Source organism: Pinus tabuliformis, chromosome Q (genome assembly GCF_031772625.1).
Source record: "Pinus tabuliformis cultivar Carrire ecotype Pingquan chromosome Q, CPIR1, whole genome shotgun sequence".
NCBI lineage: Eukaryota > Viridiplantae > Streptophyta > Pinopsida > Pinales > Pinaceae > Pinus > Pinus tabuliformis.
Window position 1 is genome coordinate 965246624 of NC_142296.1, and position 21126 is coordinate 965267749.

Here is a 21126-nt window from a genome sequence, read left to right on the forward strand (position 1 = left end):
CCCTGCAATTCTTCCTCCATGCAAAACTTAACCACCTCCATGCAAATCGAACTAGGGAGTGTGTATTTCCCTAGTGTGGGTGGCCTCGATGTGTAACTTAACCTCAACAAAAATAACTTTTCCTAAGTCTAATCTCTAAATAAAATCGAATGGGACCCACTATCTCCAAAATTGGCCCCATAATATAAAAATTGATTTTGTTCCAAAATAATTTAGGAAGGGACATGACAGTCCTCTCCTCCCAAATGTTGCTTGTCCCCAAGAAACTTTAATGCTCGATCCTCAAGTATGTGCTCCCCTTCCCAAGTGGCATCCTCATCTGGTAAACTCTTCTAATGCACCAAATTCTCTCTGATGACCCTGCTCCTGACCTTCCCCTCCTTGGTCTCCAAGAGGGCCTTTGGCTCTAAATTGAAATGCCCCTCATCATCAAGTGGAGGCAACTCCACAGTTGTTGTAAGTTGTTGCCCCAACACCCTCTTGAGGCATGACACATGAAAAATGTTATGGATCCTACTCCCTGGTGATAGCTCCAACTCGTAAGCCACCTCTCCAACCCTTCTGATCACTTTGTAAGGATCAAAGAATCTCGGATGCAGCTTCTCAGCCCCCTTCTGCATTAGTGAGGACTGACGATAAGGTTGCATTCGAAGGTAGACCAAGTCCCCCTCCTCAAAATGCCTCTCTATTAGATGCCGATCAACATACATCTTTTGTTAGTTCTGGGTTGTCTGTAAGTTATCCTTAAGAGTGTTGAGGATATCTTGGCTCTCTAGGATCCAATCCTTGGCCTTTGGGGCCCTGCTGTCTCCAAAAACAATGTCAATAAAAGACAAAGCATCATAACCATATAAAGCATGGAAAGTAGTCATACCAATAGACATGTGATGTGTGGTGTTATAACAATAGTCTCCTAGATGCAACCATCGAATCCAAGCCCTCTGTTGCCCTGTCACATAGTTCCTAAGATAGCCATCTAGAGTCTAACCACTGGTTCACCTTCTTTGTCTGACCATCGGTATGTGGATGGTAGCTGGTGCACGGGGTGAGCTCGGTGCCGACTAGCTTCGAAAGCTCTTGCCAAAATCCTCCCATGATTCGGCTATCTCAGTCTGACTACAGTCTTAGGGAGTCCGTGCAGATGAAAGACCTCCTTGAAGAACAACTCTGACACCTGTGAGGCTGAATATCGTGTCAGTATGGCAAAAAAGTGTGTAAACTTGGTCTGTCGGTCGACCACCACAAAAATACAATCCTTCCCTTGCACCAAGGGAAGTTCAGTGATGAAATCCATAGAGATACTCCCCCATTTCCCCTCAGGGATGGGAAGAGGTTGCAACAGTCTAGTTGGATGGGTCAACTCTCCTTTGTTCCTCTGGCAAGCTTCGCACTCATGCACATGCCTCAACACGTCTCCTTTGAGGCCCTTCCAAGTGAAGCACTCTCTCACTGCTATATAAGTCTTGCTAAACCCCTGGTGCCCAGACAAAGGAGAATCATGAGCTGTTTGAAGGACTCGCTCTCTCAACTGGGATCCCAAAACCAAAAATATGCGCCCCTTATAATAAATAACCTCATCCATTACCTTGTAGCGCTCATCTGCATAATTGCCCTCCAAGATCTCACACGCACAATGATCCTTGGAGTACTCCAATAACTGAGCTTTCCAATCATGACAAATGCTGATGAGTGAAAGCCTTGCTGGTCTCCTGGATAGTGCATCCGCTACCACGTTGTGCTTCCCTCGCACATACTCAATATCAAAATCATAGGCTTGCACCTTGCTAACCCACCTCTGTTCTCTGTCATTGAGGTCCTGCTGCCCCATGAAATGTCAAACACTGTTGTGATCTGTCTTCACCCGAAATCGGTTCCCGACCAAGTATTGTCTAAACTTGGCCAATGCATGCATTATGGCCAACATCTCCTTGTCGTAAATGGAATACGACATCTCATGAGGTAGAAGCTTCTGACTCTCAAAAGCAATGGTGTGCCCAACTTGGGACAAGACTGCCTCAATCCCCACAGCTAATGCATCGAACTGCAATGTGAAAGACTGAGTAAAATCCGAGAGTGCCAATACTGGGTGACAACTCATCACCTCCTTGAGGCAATCAAATGTTGCATGAGTTCCCTCTGTCCATGTAAAAGCTCCCTTTATAGTTAGATCAGTAAGGGGTGCTGCCAACTGTGAGAAGCCCTTTACGAACTTTTGATAATATGTACAGACGCCCAAAAATCCTCTCAATGTTGTCATATCTCAAGGCTCTAGCCAATCTCGAATGGCCCGAATCTTCTCCTCATGCACCTTGACCCCATCTACACCTATGATGTGTCCCAAGTAAAGCATCTCTGTCAACCCAAACTCGCTCTTGGACACCTTGGCATAGAACTACTGCTCCTCCAATATACGCAAGACTGTCTCTAAGTGCTGCAGGTGCTCCTCCCATGTCCTGCTGTAGATCAAGATGTCATCAAAGAATACTAGTACAAACCTCCTCAACTGGCCTTTAAACACATGGTTCATGCACGACTGAAAAGTAGCCGGTGCATTGGTCAACCCAAAAGGCATGACCAGGAACTTGAAATGTCCATAATGACATCTGAAAGTTGTCTTTGGGATGTCCTGCTCCCTCACCCGAATTTGATGATACCCTGACCACAAATCTGTCTTAGAGAAGCACTTGGTTCCTCTAAGCTTGTCCATCAACTCATCAATGCGCGGAATAGAATACTTGTTCTTCAACGTCTTCTTGTTGAGGGCCCTGTAATCAATACACATATGGAGAGTCCCATCCTTCTTCTTCACCAAAGAAGCAAATAGACTGGAACTCGATCTGATGTGACCCAACACAAACAACTCCTTGATGGCCCTCTCGATCTCATCCCTATAGGCCTTGGGATGCTTATAGGGTGTAGTAATGACTGCCTGCACACCAGGCTCCAGCTCGATAATGTGCTCGAACCCCCTGTTGGGTGGTTGTCCCCTTGGTATATCTCCAAAGACTACCGGATATGTATCCAATACTGTCTTTATGTTTGGATGTGGTGGCATGGTCTTCCCCCCCAACATTTGAAATCCTCAGCTCTACTGCCCATGCTATGTCTCCATGCCTCAAATCGGCTTCCATTCTGTGGGCTGAAATTGTCTGAGGGGGGTACGAATGCATTCCCTGAAGAACCACCAACTTGCCATCTGGTCCATCGAACTCCATCACAAGCTGCTCCCAATCAGTGGTAACCCAGCCAAGGGAATACAACCATTGGACACCCAACACCACATTGGTGTCCAATACATCCACTACGAAAAAGTGGTCTATCATCGAATAGTTCCCCGCAGTCATTGTCAGAGCGAGAACATATCGAGTGCACTACATAGTCCTGTCCCCTGGTATTAGGACTGAAAACCCCTCAAACTCTATAGTGGTGATGCCCCTCCTTTGGACCATCTGAGCATCAATAAAATTGTGGGTGGCCCCATTGTCTACTAAAACTGAGACACGTTGCCCTTGTACCATACCTCTGATCTCCATGGTCAAAAATTTGGAAATCCCACACAAAGAAGTTAGGATTCCCCTGGCTGGTGCAAAAGATGCTCCTCCCTGTGGTGGTGATGGTGGTGGTGTTCCTTTCCCTGCTAAATCCTCGTTGTCTCCTCCACCAAAGTCGAACTCCCCATCATGCTCCTTATCATTGTCTGAGAAGACCTCGATGTAATGGGCCTTGACCGCCGTGCGCCGATGGGCTTGTGCCCAAGGCTCTCGACATGTACAACACAACTTCCTCCTCCTGAGGTCTCTCATGGTCTCGTCATCGAACTGACCCCGCCCTTGGGCTGCTCTCTGCGCTGTGGGCGCTCTAGTGTCACTTCCCTTCTGAGGGTAGGGAGTGCGTGAAGGAAATGGAGCTCGGGTCTTGGGAATAACCCCCTACAAATCTCGAGTGCAAGATACCGCCTCCAAAAAAGTAGATGGTTTGCGTGACTTCACTAGTCCTTGCAATGGCTTTGTCAACCCCTCCACAAATGTCCTCGCATTTGACAAATCAGGTACCATGACTGAGACCCTCAAAAACTCCCAGATATAATGCTCTCGATGCCCTGTCTGCCTGAGCTGGGTCAACTCCTTGAAGTGAGCCTCTACATCCTTACGATCAAAGCGCTCCACTACTCTCCATGTGAAGTTCTGATAGGAGGTCATAATGGCATGCCCCAGAGTTGACAAACCATGAAACCACCAATTGTGTGCCTCCCCCTCCAGGTGCAATGTGGCCATCTTAATGGCCTCTACCTCTGTCATTTGGTTCAGCTAGAAGTATGTGTCCAACTTCTCTACCCAATCACGTGCTGTGCACTTGGTAGTGCCATCATAGGTAGGAAAATACATTTTCCCAATAGAATGATGCAGCTCATAGTTCTGCGTGCCATAACCCTTCCCCTTTTCATTCTGTTTGAGCTTGCAAAAGTCTTTGAAGGTTAGAGCCTCTCTGAAGTCTGCCCCCATGGATTGCCACTCCTGGAAATGCTCCCCCATCAACGATGGATCCTCTCCTTCACCAGTTTCACCCTGCGCCAAAGGTATAAAAGAGGGTAAGGTAGCTCGTGTTGGCTCACTCAAGGATGGTCGCCGCACAGTAGGTGAAAGGTGATCAAACTGTTGAGAGGCCCTTGAAGTCTCTCGAACTACAAACTCTTGGTGAGTGCTCCGCTCTCGGTTCTGCATCTTGATCTCGTCCAACATCTCCTTCTGCCCTTTTGCCAAATCACTCAAAACCTTCAAGAGACTATCGAAGGCCATCTCTTCCCTACTCTTGGGCTCACCCATATCTTCTGCTACCATAGTATTCCCATGATCTTCCGTGTCTGGAGTAATCTCCAACTCCCATTCCCTGCTCCTATACCTCTGCCTCCTGTAAGTAATATTCTGGCGATCCTCCTCACTCATAGAAAAGTTTTCCCATGGTTGAGCCGGAATCTAAGCTCTGATACCACTGTAATGTTCCAAACTTATATTGTTAATTTTAGGTATGTTCTATGTTGATAGCAAATTTACTTCAATTTTCCATATTAGCTCAATATCAATTCCAGATTAGCAATCACATTTAGCATGATAGTAAAATGCAATAGAACATAAACATAAATCACAGAAGACAAGCCAAGACAAGAGAACACAAGATGTGGTGCTAGCCAGGGACAAACCCCAATGTGGGTAAACCCTTGATCAATTCTTCTTATATGTTCTTAAATAGTTCAGTAGAGAGAGATGGTACATATACATCGGAAGTCAACATATTGACTTATCTAAATAAGAGCAGAGATCTTCTCTAAGAAGATAGCATATGAGGTAGCTGATCTGAGCTGAGTGGAAGGCATACTACTTCCATTGATCCAAGGTGACTCCATTGCCATGCTACTCCTCACTGTGTTGCATGTCATTGTGCTGCACCCGATCATCATGCTGGACCTCTTTACCATGCTGCACATATCATACTGCTGCAACTTATGATCATGCTGCACCTACCAATGTTGCCTCATGCTGTACCTCACTGTGCCTATCATGCTGCATCTCATTGTAACATTTATTATCATTGTGATGCACACAACATGCTACACTACACTTCATTATGATGCCCATCATTATGTAGCAGCATTCAAACTTCATGCCAAGACAAGAGGACACAAGATGTGGCGCTAGCCAGGGACAAACCCTAATGTGGGGAAACCCTTGATCAATTCTTCTTATATGTTCTTAAATAGTTCAACAGAGAGAGAGAGATAGTAGATATACATCAGAAATCAACATATTGACTTATCTAAATAAGAGCAGAGATCTTCTCTAAGAAGATAACATATGAGGTCGCTAATCTGTACCAGTGTTGAGTCCCTATAATACTAGTAATTCCCCCATTACTATTGTAGTTGTATCCCTTATTAATATTGTTGTGCCCCTATTGTCCCCATATTGTTATTACTGTGCCCCATAGAATCCCTCTATTGTTATTTTTGTGCCTTTATATTATTATTGTTAGGTCGGCTTGGTTATATTGTGAACCCTTAGACTCCTATATATAGAAACGAGGTTTTGCCATTTGAATCATCCAAGAATTGTTCATTTGTGTAATGTAAAGGAGGTTGCCCCCTCAAAGAGGCTAAATTCTAAGGCTTTGATCTATCTTTTCTATCTTTTTGTGAGTTGGTTTCATAACATACTACTTCCACTGATCCAAGGTGACTCCATCACCATGTTGCTCCTCACTGTGTTGCACCTCATTGTGTTGCACCCGATCATCATGTCGGACCTCTTTACCATGCTACACACATCATACTGCTGCATCTTATCATCATGCTGCACCTACCAGTGCTGCCTCATACTGTACCTCACTGTGCCCATCATGCTGCATCTCATTGTAGCATTTATTATCACTATGCTGCACACTACATGCTACACTACACTTCATTATGATGCCCATCATTATGTAGCAACATTCAAACTTCATGCTGCACCTTGCTGTCACATCCTATCATGGACTGTATTAGGTCACTGGTTAGGGTCTTTGTTTGCTGCGTTGGATGGTAGATGGGATAACCTTCATCAAGGACTGTTTGGGCCATCAAGACAATCCTTCCAACCCTCATAAATAGGCAACAACATCAAACTGATCCTAGCTGCTCCAACTTTGATTGCATATGGCTGTTTATGACTGTCTAGTTAGGGCATATGGGTGTAGCCTTAAACTCTTCCAACAAACTCCGAAATGGCCCTTGAAAGACTGCGTCATACATAAGGATAGCCCCTCCTTTGGTACGTTGATACCTTTGAACATATGACAATCCTTAATTGCCCTATGCAAGCCCAACTGTGGTGCTATGGTCTGTGGCCTAGCACAACTACTACTTAACATGTCTAGAACAATGGCGTTTCAGATTCCAATCACAGCTCTCCTCCTGTACCTACGACCCACACAAACCCATAGATAATCTACCTTAAAACTGCCCCACAGACCTACGTTATCCTCTGTTGAAACTCGGCCCTCAAGCCAGCTCTTCGACCACCTAACAGTGGTTTGTATATCCTTCCATGAGCACTTAACACAGTCCTCAAACAACCTCGCTATCTTAGCCTCTTTTCTGCGTCTTAGGGCTATCCTCCATGACTAGAAACCCTTCCATAACAACATATAGGGTTAGGGCTTCATGACTCCGTTTATCTATGAATAGACTGCGGCTAGGGCACGTTATTACATCAACTATGGCTCCTCCAAAGTTGGGCTATAACCCTTCCTTAGATCTGCGGCTAGGCTTCATTATGACAGTGGCTAGGGCATCCTTCTTTTGCTGTGTATAGGGTCTCCCTCTAGACTTGTGTTTAGGGCTTCATCCTCTTAGATTTCTCTTGCCACTAAAACCCAAAACAAGTGGAGAGAAATCAAGAGTGAAGTGTGTGTCTAAATGACTATCAAGCCACCTCCTTTTATACTAAAACGTTGAGCACAAGTGGGGGTTATTTGGTTGCTGGCCGACCTTGACGAATTGTCCCATAACACAAATAAATTCATATCTCCATGAATACTTATTGGAATCCTACACCTCTTGATGAGAGGGATCCAAGAAAAATATCAGCTGTCATAAATAAGATGACCCACACGAAGTTTGGCCCTAGTTGCCAAATTTTAACACCCCCTCTCAACTAGGGAGAACTCCATCTGCTAATCCATCTGGCAGACTGTGCTATCTCTGCCATCAGTGCCCTACACTGCCCGGCTCTGCTGAACCATGAAGAAGAAGAATTGATCGAGAATGTCTCATACCATTCTCTACTGACCCGAAGTCAATCCCATATGAAGAGAGTGTGTCATACCACTCTTACTGATCCTAGATCAGTTCCAAAAGAGAGTGAGTTATATCACTCTTACTGACCCAAAGTCAGTTTCATTGATCCTAGATCAATATCACAAGAGAGTGTCTCAAACCACTCATACTGACCCGAAGTCAGTTTCATTGATCCCAGATCAATATCAAAAGAGAGTGTCTCAAACCACTCATACTGACCCGAAGTCAGTTTCATTGATCCCAGATCAATATCATCCTAGCATAGGGAGTACGGTAGTAACACGATGCGTCCATTGGTACTACTATGGTCCCTATCCTCATTTCCCTACTCATTGGCCAGATGAGAGGTACTTTCCATGAGTCCCAGACTGCGTGGGTAGGATGTCTCGACAAGAGAAGGATGAACCACTCATCCTGCCTACATGTCACAAGGGGTATCCCACGAGAAGGCTAAACCACTCACCTCGTACACAACAAATCACTAGGGGAAGGCTAAACCACTCACCCTATGATTGTGCTTCGGTAGGAGAAGGATGAACCACTCATCCTGTCTATATAGCAAACCACTAGGGGAACGCTGAACCACTCACCTTATGGTTGCTCATCGCGCCATGATGTATCCCCAAGCTCCCCGGAGCTCTTAGAGCTCAATGTCCATATCATATAGGACGCTTAGGAGAGAGTCTCTGCACAACTCCTGGTCGTTCTCGGAAAGTCACAAATTTGACCTTTCCCAGGGGCTTTGACAGAATGTCGGCGACCTGCACATCATTCCCAATGTGATGGAGCCTTCTTGCTCATCGATGTACCATAGCCCACATAAAGTGGTACTTGATGTCTATATGCTTGGAGCGATCATAGAATACTGGATTTCTCGACAATCGAATCCCCCTCTGATTGTCACAGAAGATCACGATGGTATCCAGCATGTGTCCAAACAGCTCACTGAAGAGCTTCCTCAACCAAGCAACTTCACACGAGGTCATACTCATAGCTATGTATTCGGCCTCAGCGGTGCTCAAAGCAACCGAATTCTGCTTCCTACTCATCCAGGATATCGGAGTAGAACCCAAAGAGAACCAATACCCAGAAGTGCTCTCGCGATCCTCCACACTGCCTGCCCAGTCAGCATTCGAATAATCATGCAGCTTCACATTTCTGGCAGTGTGTCTCAATCCATGAGAGATTGTGCCCCGAAGATATCTCAGAAAGTTCTTGGCACTAGTCTAGTGAGGGTCAACCATACATGAGCTCAACATGCTAACTGCAAAATATATATTCGGATGGGAGTTTACCAAGAACATCAATGTTGGTATGAGTTTCTTAAACTCAGAGGCATTTCCCAAATCAGGTCTAGCATCACTACCACATAACTTCTGAAAGTTAAGCTCCATCGAGGTAGTCACAGACTTGCAGTTTACCATTCCAAATCCGGAATCCAACTCCCTCTTACTTTTGCAAATGAGAGGGTCTGCACTTGTCAGAAAGTGGTCGTCCTGAGAAGGTGCCAGTATGAGAGGTCTGTCATCCACAACCTTCAAGCAAAGGTTTGGATCGACTTCACTCCTAGTGAATATCAGCTTCATCAGACAACTATCAATCATCTCATATCAAGCCCAAGGTGTTAGCTCTAAATCAGAGAGAGCTTTCTTCAACCTGCATGCCTGAGATTCCTGATCATAAATCTCAAATGCCTCAGGTTGTTCCAAACCTGTGGACCTGCTACATGAGGGGAATGGTCCCCTTGTAAGATTTTCCTTCGGTACATCTCGGACATGTACCTTCATCCTCTTCTTGAATTCAAGCATCCCTGTTACCATCTAACTCACATCGTGTAGGGGCCCCTAATAAGCTGACCTTCGGTGCTATAGAGGAGATGTGTCAACTGACATGGTCCCAATGGGCTTTCTGCAACTTGATACAAATTGCCAACCCTGAATAAAAGCATGTTTGAAAATTCCATTTTGAAACACATACCTTTCCATCGATGAATGCCACCTTGCAAGCTTTGACTTCCATAGCCGGAATGGACACCAGGTTCTTCTTGAGATCAAGTACATAAAGAACTTCTTGTAAATGAATCGTGTTATCCTCATTTAATTGAGGGGTAACATTCCCTACACCCTTTCCGAGATAGGTGGCATTAACTCCAGGTATAATCTCCATGATTGTTTCCATCTCTACTAGATTATAGAGAGCTTCATACTCTTTTAACTTATCAGAAACACCATTTGATCCTTCATACTTGAGGTTCCTTGCTCTCTTTGAAGAGTCGGCCATTTCCTTGATGACCTGCATTACCTGTCATTCCTCTGATCAATGAAGATTTCCATGGAATGATTGTTATCATCATCAAGTCATGTGTCCCTACCATTCAGACACTCCTGCGCATAATGGCCGAACTTATTACAAGCAAGGCATCTACCTTTCCTTCCACCCTTAGATCCCAACTTCCCATTGAAGTGATCTTTAGGTAGGCCATCAGAAGCTTCTGCTGTGCCATTCTGATAATATTCTCTGTTTCGACTTCACCCTTGGTGAATTTGAAGAGGGATGAGGAACCCATTGAGCCTTTTGTCCTTTCCAACTGTCTTCGGTGATTGCTCTTTCACTCTTGCTTGGGCTTTGTCTTCGCCTCACCTCTGATACCATGTTAATTTTAGGTATGTTCTATGCTGATAGCAAATTTACTTCAATTTTCCATATTAGCTCAATATCAATTCCAGATTAGCAATCACATTTAGCATGATAGTAAAATGCATATAGAACATAAACATAAATTGCAGAAGACAAGCCAAGACAAGAGGACACAAAATGTGGTGCTAACCAGGGACAAACTCCAATGTAGGGAAACCCTTGATCAATTCTTCTTATATGTTCTTCAATAGTTCAGCAGAGAGAGAGATAGTACATATACATCAGAAGTCAACATATTGACTTATCTAAATAAGAGCAGAGATCTTCTCTAAGAAGATAGCATATGAGGTAGCTGATCTGAGCTGAGTGGAAGGCATACTGCTTCCACTGATCCAAGATGACTCCATCAACATGCTGCTCCTCACTGTGCTGCACCCAATCATCATGCTGGACCTCTTTACCATGCTGCACACATCATATTGCTGCACCTAACAGTGTTGCCTCATACCGTACCTCACTGTGGCCATCATGCTGCATCTCATTGTAGCATTTATTATCACCGTGCTGCACACAACATGCTACACTACACTTCATTATGATGCCCATCATTATGTAGCAGCATTCAAACTTCATGTTGCACCTTGCTGTCACATCTTATCATGGATTGTATTAGGTCACTGGTTAGGGTCTTTGTTTGCTTCGTTGGATGGTAGATGGGACAGCCTTCATCAAGGACTGTTTGGGCCGTCAAGACAGTCCTACCAACCCTCATAAATAGGCAGCAACATCAAACTGATCCTAGCTGCTCCAACTTTGACTGCATATGGCTGTTTGTGACTGTCTAGTTAGGGCATATGGCTGTAGCATTAAACTCTTCCAACAGACTCCCAAACAGCCCTTGAAAGACTGCGACACACATAAGGATAGCTCCTCCTTTGCTACGTTCATACCTTTGAACAGATGACAGTCCTTAGCTGCCCTACGCAAGCCCAGCTGTGGTGCTATGGCCGGCAGCCTAGCACAACAGCTACTTAACATGTCTAGAACAGCAGTGTTTAGGATTCCAATAACAACTCTCCTCCTATACCTATGGCCCACACAAACCCATAGATAACCTACCTTAAAACTGCCCCACAGACCTGCGTTATCCTCTGTTGAAACTCGGCCCTCAAGCCAGCTCTTCAGCCACCTAACAGCAGTTTGTATATTCTTCCATGAGCACTTAACACAATCCCCAAACAGCCTCGCTGTCTTAGCCTCTTTGCTGCGTCTTAGGGCTGTCCTCCATGACTAGAAACCCTTCCATAACAGCGTATAGGGTTAGGGCTTCATGACTGCGTTTATCTATGAATAGACTGCGGCTAGGGCATGTTATTACATCAGCTATGGCTCCTCCAAAGCTGGGCTATAACCCTTCCTTGGATCTGTGGCTAGGCTTCATTATGACAGTGGCTAAGGCATCCTTCTTTTGCTGCGTATGGGGTCTCCTTCTAGACCTGCGTTTAGGGCTTCATTCTCTTAGAATTCTCTTGCCATTAAAACCCAAAACAAGTGGAGAGAAATCAAGAGTGAAGTGTGTGTCTAAATGACTATCAAGCCACCTCTTTTTATACTAAAACGTTGAGCACAAGTGGGGGTTATTTGGTTGCTTGCCGACCTTGACGAATTGTCCCATAACACAACTAAATTCATATCTCCATGAATACTTATTGGAATCGGATGATCTTTAGAATCCTACACCTCTCGATGAGAGGAATCCAAGAAAAATATCAGCTGCCATAAATAAGATGACCCACATGGTGTTTGGCCCTAGTTGCCAATTTTAACATATATAAATAGTGACATGCAAAGCAAAATCGATTTCCAACACAAAAAAATTAAACAATCAACAAATACTCAATATACTCCAGAAATGAGAACCAACCGAGCCATTTTATTAATGAAATGGAGCAAGTACGTTAGTATGGAAAATGCACTTGGGCTTGTCTCAAGGGCAAACGTGACAGAACCTAGGTGATAAACAATAATCTCAAAGTTGGGAAATCACTGCTCCTCTAATGCTTTGCGCTGTCTCCCAGAAACTGCACTGCTGGTTGGAAAGGAACTACAAGAAACCTTGTCTTCGGTGCTCGGAAAATGATGAAACTTCAGCCCCAAGCTCCTTGGCCAAAACCCACAAAAACCTAGAAAGGGTTTGGCTTGAATCCAACCTCCTAAATTCGGCCTCCAATAGGCTCTACACCCTCCAAATTGCTCAAGAAATACGTCCTGCAAGGAACAACAATGAAACCTCCTCCAATGCTCCAAAAATGAAGTAAGCTCCTCTCCCAATGTCTCCCTTAACCTCCTCGGTAAAGTTCAACCTCAAACACTGATACTCTACCCACCATGTGAGCACGAAGTGCTGCCTCTGCGCTGGCCCAAGTAGTGTGAAAGTCACCCTGCAAAGTAGCACACTTCTCTAGCTCCCAAACTCTCCAAAATGACAATAATCCTCCTATGCCTCCTCTCTGGAAAATCTCTCACCTAAACTCCATTGCAACACTCCACAAGCAAACTCGACCTCCTCTTCACTACATCCTGTAGTAATACGCACCACCTAGAGATAAATGCACTGCTGGAAATCACAATGAGATCCTCCTCCTGAAGAAATGAAGAAAACCTTCCTAGGGTGGCACTCGAAGTCCCCTGAAGAAACGGTGAGCTCTTCGCTTGAAGAACTCATGTTGAACAACAAGTGACTCGGCTAAGCAACTCGAGCAACCAAAGAGAAATCGATATGCCAAAATGATGAATGAGATGTGGAGAACTGCCTTCCTTATATAGATTTCGTGGAGCACTTTTCCCTCCAATTCTTCCTCCATCGTGGGCCCTCACTTAACCACCTCCATGCAAATTGAACTAGGGAGTGCATATTTTTCTAGTGTGGGTGGCCCCCATGTGTAACTTAACCACAACAAAAATAACCTTTGCTCAGTCTAATCTCCTACTATCTCCAAAATTGGTTCCATAATATAAAAATTAATCTTGTTCCAAAATAATTTAGGAAGGGACATGACAAAAAACTACACAAATGTATCACTTTTCTATTTCCCAAGAGGATTAAAGATGCCGACCATGTTGCTTCCAGCATTTGTCATACCATTTATTAAAATGTCAATTCCATGACATTTTTATGAAGAAAAAAATGAAAAATCAGCTCTTAAAAACATCCATTAAAATTGGAACGATTTAGTTCATTTTATCTTGTCATTGCAATTGGATCCTAATTGATTCTATTATATCGTTCTGCAAACACTTTGTGCCTCCAAACCACTTTTCTTGGAATTTTTGTGCATCATATTATCAGAGAAAAATCCACATATCAGATGACTTATAAGGATTTTTACAAATTGTCATGTGATCTTCTTTGCAAATATATATTAAAAGGAAATAAAAAATCATTTCCATGGATAATTTTGCTACTTTCAAATACTTATTAACTTCCCTTTTCTTTTCTCAGCAAGTATAAGTATGAGCAACAGAAAAAGAAAAGGGAGCAACAGAAGAAGAGTGCAGGTACATTTCACATTTAACTTACCTAAATTAGCTTATCATCTGTGATTATCAGTAGAAATATCCTCTTAGTTACTGTGGCCTTGTAACAAACAACTTACTTATTTCCCATTGTATTTGGTGCAGCAAGTCGTGTTGATGTTAAGGAACTTAAGATGGGGTATGTGTGGCAGCCATTGTCATTGACAACAAACTTGCATATGAATGTTTGGAACAAGGCCCTTTTTGTTTAGCACTCCTATTTTGGTTAAATGGTTTCTTGTTTTAAACTCTTTATATCTTGGCTACGTTAATGTTTTTCAGTGACCAAATATAATTTGTAGTGAGATTCACTTTTCATTTTTCTAGTTGGTGTGGTACTTTGAGGTTCTCTCATAGTAAGAAGACACTACCACTCGTAAAAATGAAGGAATTGAAGCACATTACAATCGGGATATAGTGCTACTGGACAAAGTTTTTTGAAAATAGTATTGTGTCTATGTTTCCCTTGGATTATACAATTTTAGTGTTATGTTCAAGCTTTGCATATATTAGCTATGATTTATCTCATCCCCGTGTTCCATGTTAGTTTGATGATGTAGGGAATATGTCCTTTTTGTTCTGGTAAATTTATTGTCAGTGTTTGTACCCTAATCTTAATGTCAAATATCTTAAGGTCTTGTCACTAGAGTAATAGTAGTAATGTCATAATTGTATATGTATCCCTTATCCTCATTAGACAATGGCCAAGGGTAGTTAGGGCTAAACAATAAAATATATAGGGTTAGTTGAGGGCAATATTAGAACAATATTATTCTAAGCATATACTAGAATTATAATCCTAATGTTATATTACCCCTTATCCTCATTAAAAATTGATGAAAGTTAGTTAAGAATAAAATATATAGGGTTAGCTGAGGATAAATATTAGAATAATTCTTTTCTTATTACTGTATGATTCTCAGCTATTTGTGCCTCAACCTCCTGTTGATTGACTCCATTATATATTGATGCTTCTTCTCTCTTTGATGTGATTTGCCTTGAATTTTTGGATTAATCCCATATTTAACATAACCAATAACCTTTGTGCACTTTGAGGATAATGGGCACTTCTTGAAACCATTAGTTTCACTCTGAATTTGTTTCTCTAATAACTTTCCTCACTGTCTTGCTATTAATTAATTAACACATGCAGGCATGATAATGCGGTCTTATGCAATAATAATTAATCATTAGTCACAATGACACCATTAACTATAATTATAGGCTTACACATGCAAACAAGGCTGAAAAAACCATAAAGTAATACAATCCATAACATAAACAACATTAATTCAGTGCAAGTCATAGTACATGCATGAATAGTTATCTGTCTGGAAAGTGTCCACCAACTAGTGGCAGAAGGACATTCCACCCAACTATAGGCTGCTTGTTGCAACAATTGTCTCTACAACAAAGGCCACCCCTGAGTTGAGGCTATGGATTCACAAGTGTGAACTTCTTCTATGACTAGTTCTAATTCTCTTATGACAGCTCAATTCCTAGGTTCGTAGTCAATATTTATTCCTGCAATAGTCCCAATCCACAACCCTCTTTCCTCATCATCCTACTCAACGGAAGGAATGGAATCCCCTTTTCTAGTCAATAGTTCCTTAGGCTATCCTACTTCCCTTGAGGGCTCTAGCATGGGCTAGCCAAAAAATCTCACAGTTAGGATTCCAGGAATTATCAACTATAGCAAAATTCCTCATTGATGTGATTATGATTCCATATAGTCACAATTTCTTTGTGATTCATGACTGTAGCTTGACATAATTCAATTACAATAAGCTCATAATAGTTTGCTTAAAGATAAGCTCCCCATTTACCCAACTAAATGATAATATGCATTCCCCCAATTTGTTTGCATGGAAAAAAGGTATAGCATAAGTTTGCATGGCATGGAGGGGCCACATATCTCTATGGAGAGCCCACATACCTCCTTTATGCAGTTAATCTATCTCTATGGAGGCCCACATAGCTCCTTTACGCAGTTAATCCAAAGCTTAGATGATATTGAACGTGGATTAATGAGCACTAATTATACAAGGTCAAGGACCCAATATAAAATTAAACTTAAATTATCTTCATTTAGCCCCCCGAGCTAAATGATTCTCTTCAGTTAGCCCCCCCATTTTCACTTTGGAATTGGTAATGGTTGTAGCAAACTTACTGGATGTTTGTGCTCAACCTTTAATCTTTGACATCCCATGCACCTATTTATGTAATTAGCCACACCCTTTTTCATTACTGGTAAAAAAATATTGGCTTCTTATTGCTGTGATTGTCTTCTGATAACTGAGATGTTTAGCATATATGCATTTCTTTTAATACAACTTCCTTAATTCATAAGAATTATGAACATAAACTCTATTTTTGTGCATAAGAATTCCATTCTCTCCGATCATATATCTCTCATACTTTTGTTGTACATTCTCTTGCTATAAGCCTTCTTTTATCTAAGGATAATGGTCATTTTGTTAGTTTTTGGTGTAGCAGCGGACAACTGTTTTAGTCTCTATGATGTCTAAGAAGCTAAGGAACACTAGATCTCCAAAACCCAGAAAAGGTGTTGCGAGATAAGCTTGGGAAACACCTTAATTAAATTAATTAGCCAATAATTTAATTATTTCCTAAGTCAAACTTAGGAAAGTTGGTTAATTAAAATTAATTAATTAAAGTAATTCGATTTTGCTCTAGAGACTTCTATTGATGGAGTCAAAGTGATTTAAGCCATTGATTGAGATTAGATCTTGGTCATTGGTTGCCCAATTGAAGATTATAATAGAAAGTCGAGGTCTTGGAGAAAGGCATCGAACATTAGTTGAGAAATTCAACTACCTTGTTGCAGGTATTAATCAAGGGGTGCAGTTGAATCTAGGGCAACATCAAAGAATGAGGGGATAACAGAGATTTGGGAGTGGAGATTTCGGAGGAAGATTTCCTCAATATTTCTAGTGTCCGGGAGGAAGGAAAGAGGAGGCCAAATTATCTATAGAGGAGGTCGTACAAAGTAGTGCGAATAGCCAGAAACCCCAATGCGAGCTACTGGAAGAGACTTATTTCAATTGTCAGTAGCCGGATCATGTAATTTTTCTTAAGTTTCACCTAGGGAAAATATCTTAATTATGTCAATTAGTGATTTTTTAAATATTTCCCAAGTTTGAACTTAGGGAAAATAGATAATTAAGTGACATTAGGTGGGATCAAATCAATTTACCTCTAAAAGCTTATGGAAAGTTTCTAAGATGATATTAGTCGTCGATTGGATCATGTGAACTTCTAATCATGGCTATTCATTTGTGAATGAGAGATTATAAAGGGAATCGAAGGGCAACTTTGGGGACACGTCAAGTGGGTGATTTTTCAATGAGACACCAGGAGGGTTTCAGGCTTCAACAACAGTGATTGAGAGAAGAATTTCTAGAGTTTTTGCTATCAATTATTTTCCGTAGGAGATCATATTTTTCCTGTAAGGTTGTGAGCTTCAAGAGGAGGTTGAGTTGCTCAGTAAATTCGTAGGAGTAGAGGCCGAGATTATTTTTCGGTATGCTGTGTGTAATGTTCCAAACTTAAATAAGCAGTGATATGCAAAGCAAAAACGATTTATACACAGAAATTTTCAACAATCAGTAAATGCTCATAAAAACTCCAGAAGTAGAACTAGCTGAGCCATTTTATTAATCAATGGAGCAAGTACAATATTATGGAGGAATGCACCTAGGCTTGCTTCAATGGCAAGCTTGACAGAACCCAGGGGATGAGACAATGATATCAAGCGTTGGAAAATGACTGCTCCTCTAATGCTTTGCACTGCCCAGAAAACCGTACTGTTGGTTGGAAAGGAACTGCAAGAAACTCCACTTCTGCTGCTCGGAAAATGCTACAAAATCAGCCCAAATCTCCTTCACCAAAACCCACAAAAACCCAAAAAGGGTTTGGCCTGAATCCAACCTCCAAATTCGGCCTCCTATATGCCCTACGCCCTCCAAACTGCTGAAGAATACGACCTGCAAGGAATACAAGCAAAAAACTCCCAAGCTCTAGAAATTTAGCAATCTCCTCCACAATTTCTTTCCTTAGCTCCCCCGACAAAGTTCAACCTTAAAGACTGAGGCTCCCACGTGTGAACCAAATGTTGCCTCTGCACTAGCCCAAGAAGTGCGAAAGTCACACTGCCAAGAAGCACTCTCCTCCAGCTTTCAAACTCTCTAAAATGGCTACAAACCTCCTATGGCTCCTCTCCGGAAAATCTCCCAACCAAACTCCAGTGAAAGATACCACAAGCAAATTCAATCTCCTCTTCGCTGTGTCCTCCAGTAATACGCACCACCTGGAGATGAATGCAACTGCTGGAAACCACAACAAAATCCTGCTCCGGGAGAATGAAGAAAAACCTTCCTAGGGTCGCACTCGAAGTCCCCCAAAGAAAGGGTGAGCTCTTCGCTTGAAGAACTCATGTTGAAGAGCAAGTGACTCAGCTAAGCAGCTTGAGCAACCAAAGAGAAATCGATATGCCAAAAGATGAATGAAATGAGGAGAATTTCCTTCCTTATATAGATTTCGTGGAGCACTTTTCCTCCAATTTTCCTTCCATCGTGGGCCCTCACCTTTGACTTTTCCCCTCCATGCAATTTGAACTAGGGAGTGCGTATTTCCCTAGTGTGGGTGGCCCCCACCTGGAACTTAACCACAACAAAATAACTTCTCCTAAGTCTAATCTCCCAATAAAATCGAATGGGTCCCACTATCTCCAAAATTGGCTCCAAAATGCAATAATTAATCTTGTTCCAAATTAATTTAGGAAGGGACATGACACTGTGTGAGTCTTGTAGAGGCTAGTGTGAGTTTCCTAGAGGAGTTGTGAATTTCCAGGAGGGAAGATTGAGTTTTCTAGGAGGCAAATCGAGTTTCCAAAGGGTAGTGCAAGTTTTCCAGGGGACAGTGCGAATTGTCGAAAGACCAATACGAGTTGTTGGAGGCAATGTGAATTACAAAAGAGGAAGCCTTGGGGTTTCTTTAGGTTGATTTAATTAGCAGAAGTGAAGATAAAATATTGCCAGAGCTTTGCCAGTGTCAGGCAAGAAGTTGTAATTTCTCATTAGCAGTTTTTGTTGAAGATAATAATATAAATCCTCAAATCTGAAAACTGGTTTTCCCCACATTGGGGTTTTTCTAGGGACGTTTGTCCAAAAATACTTGTGTCATTTGCGTGATTGGTTTCTTGTATATTTTGGTATAATTTTTATTTTGTGAATGGTGTTGTTCATGTTATTATTCATTACTTCTAACAGAAGAATTAATTTTTCGTAAACAAGTAATACGAAATAATTAACTTGGTTAATAACACCTTCTAGGTAGCCAAAAATTTCACATGGTCCAATTGAGATTATGTAGTAGGTGGGAGAGAATGCTTTTCAACTAGAGTTGCCACCATATATTGGCAATTATTATATTATCAGTATAAATAATTTGAAGCATTTTGAGCTTCACATGCTCGACCAGGGATAGGAAGAGTTAGTGGTGATGCTTGACATAGAAGACTTGACGCTAGATATTTGGACTCGGTTGGAACAAGACATTGTATTGTAGAGAGGTTTTGTGAGACTTGCAAACGTAGAGAAGAGTTGTTGAGAATTGGTTTGGAGGGGAAAATTCTTGCATAGGCAGCTGGCAAATGTTAGAGGAGGCGGAGGATATGTTTCTACATCTTCTTTAGAATTGAGAAGTTCTTGATTGACCAAAATCTCCCAAAAAGGGGAGGCCTTATTTGAAGTTGAATTGAAGTAAAGATCAAAATAGGCAAAGTCCATTGAAGGAGAAATAACCAGGGAGGATCAATTCCAAAGAGAATAAACTAGTTTGATGTCAAATAGACTTGGTCAACTAGTGTGTATATGTTGTTGACAAGAGGGAAGGAAGAGTTGTCGGTCAATTGAACCATTTTCAATTGAATGGATGATGGGAAGCCTTATCAACGTAAATGTGCCAAATGGACACAAGCATTAGTGAGATGGTTGTCAATGTGGTACTATGGATTGGGATCTTGTCAATTAGATAGTCGGTAATGGTTACTGGGAAGTCAAATCATTTTGTAACTAAAATGGTGAGAGTAAAACTATTTTGGTAATTAAATATTGCATGTATGTAAACCATTTGATAATTGACTCTTGACGCTGGCCTATAAGTGTGTAGACTATGATAGAATTGGGTTGTTTAGTTTGAAGACTGAATAATTCATTGAATGCTAGATAGTTATTCTAGGTGTTATCACTCTAATATTTCCCTAAGGTTGTTCAATGTGTTTAAAGAAATAATAGAGGTAACCACAAACCTACTTTTGAGATCGGGATCTAGCCTTTCTAATGCTCAGAGAGGGCTCTCTCTTTATTATTTAATTGATTTTAGGCTAGTTATGTAAGCTTGATTTGGTTTTTATTTGATTTGTTGGTGGAATTACTGACTTAGATGGATAGAAGATTGTTTATTTTCCATTGGGCTGAGTCAAATGTGTCAAGAGAACAGGACTGAATCAAGTTCTAAAGGAAGTGTCCATAGGGCAAGGTAGCTGAGCAAATTCAGATCTTTTAGGCTAAAGGGTGAAGTGAGTTTCAATCGGGATCAACGAGCAGTTAAGGATTCCTCAAACCAGATAATGAAGGAAATGATAGAGGTCAATCGAAATTATGGAGCACTGAAGAATTCCCTACTCTGGATATCAGAAGAAAACATCAAAATGAATAACAGCTCAAGACAGAGTGTAATTAAACATATTCTGCAATAATTTTCCTGTTATAACATTTAAATTTGAAAAACATACAAGTTTATGGAATACTTAAGAAAAATAACAATTTGAACAATTGAAAGATACTTCACTGAAGTTGCCCAACACATGAATCTTGTAATGCAATACCTTTATTACTTGTCCAGTATGTCGACTTGAAAATGGTATAATAAACCCTTAGGTTGTAGATGAGTTCCACTATAGAAATGTTAAGAAATCCACCCTCAATACTTCAAATTGTGAAGTATTTAAAAACTATTGCAAAATATCCTAAACTGATTTAGGAATTATTCAAGGAAAATGA

At 41.7% G+C, this 21126-nt stretch overlaps 1 protein-coding gene across 2 annotated transcripts in view; it reads left to right on the forward strand.

The window, feature by feature from the left end:
• Positions 1-21126, forward strand: part of LOC149222693 (translation initiation factor IF3-4, chloroplastic-like) — a 251663-nt gene that overhangs the window by 177208 nt on the left and 53329 nt on the right. For both annotated transcript variants that reach the window (XM_089385586.1, XM_089385585.1), the window contains exons 5-6: positions 13968-14023; positions 14147-14180. In XM_089385586.1, coding sequence (XP_089241712.1) covers positions 13968-14023; positions 14147-14180 — 90 coding nt within the window. The remainder of the gene's footprint in view (positions 1-13967; positions 14024-14146; positions 14181-21126) is intronic.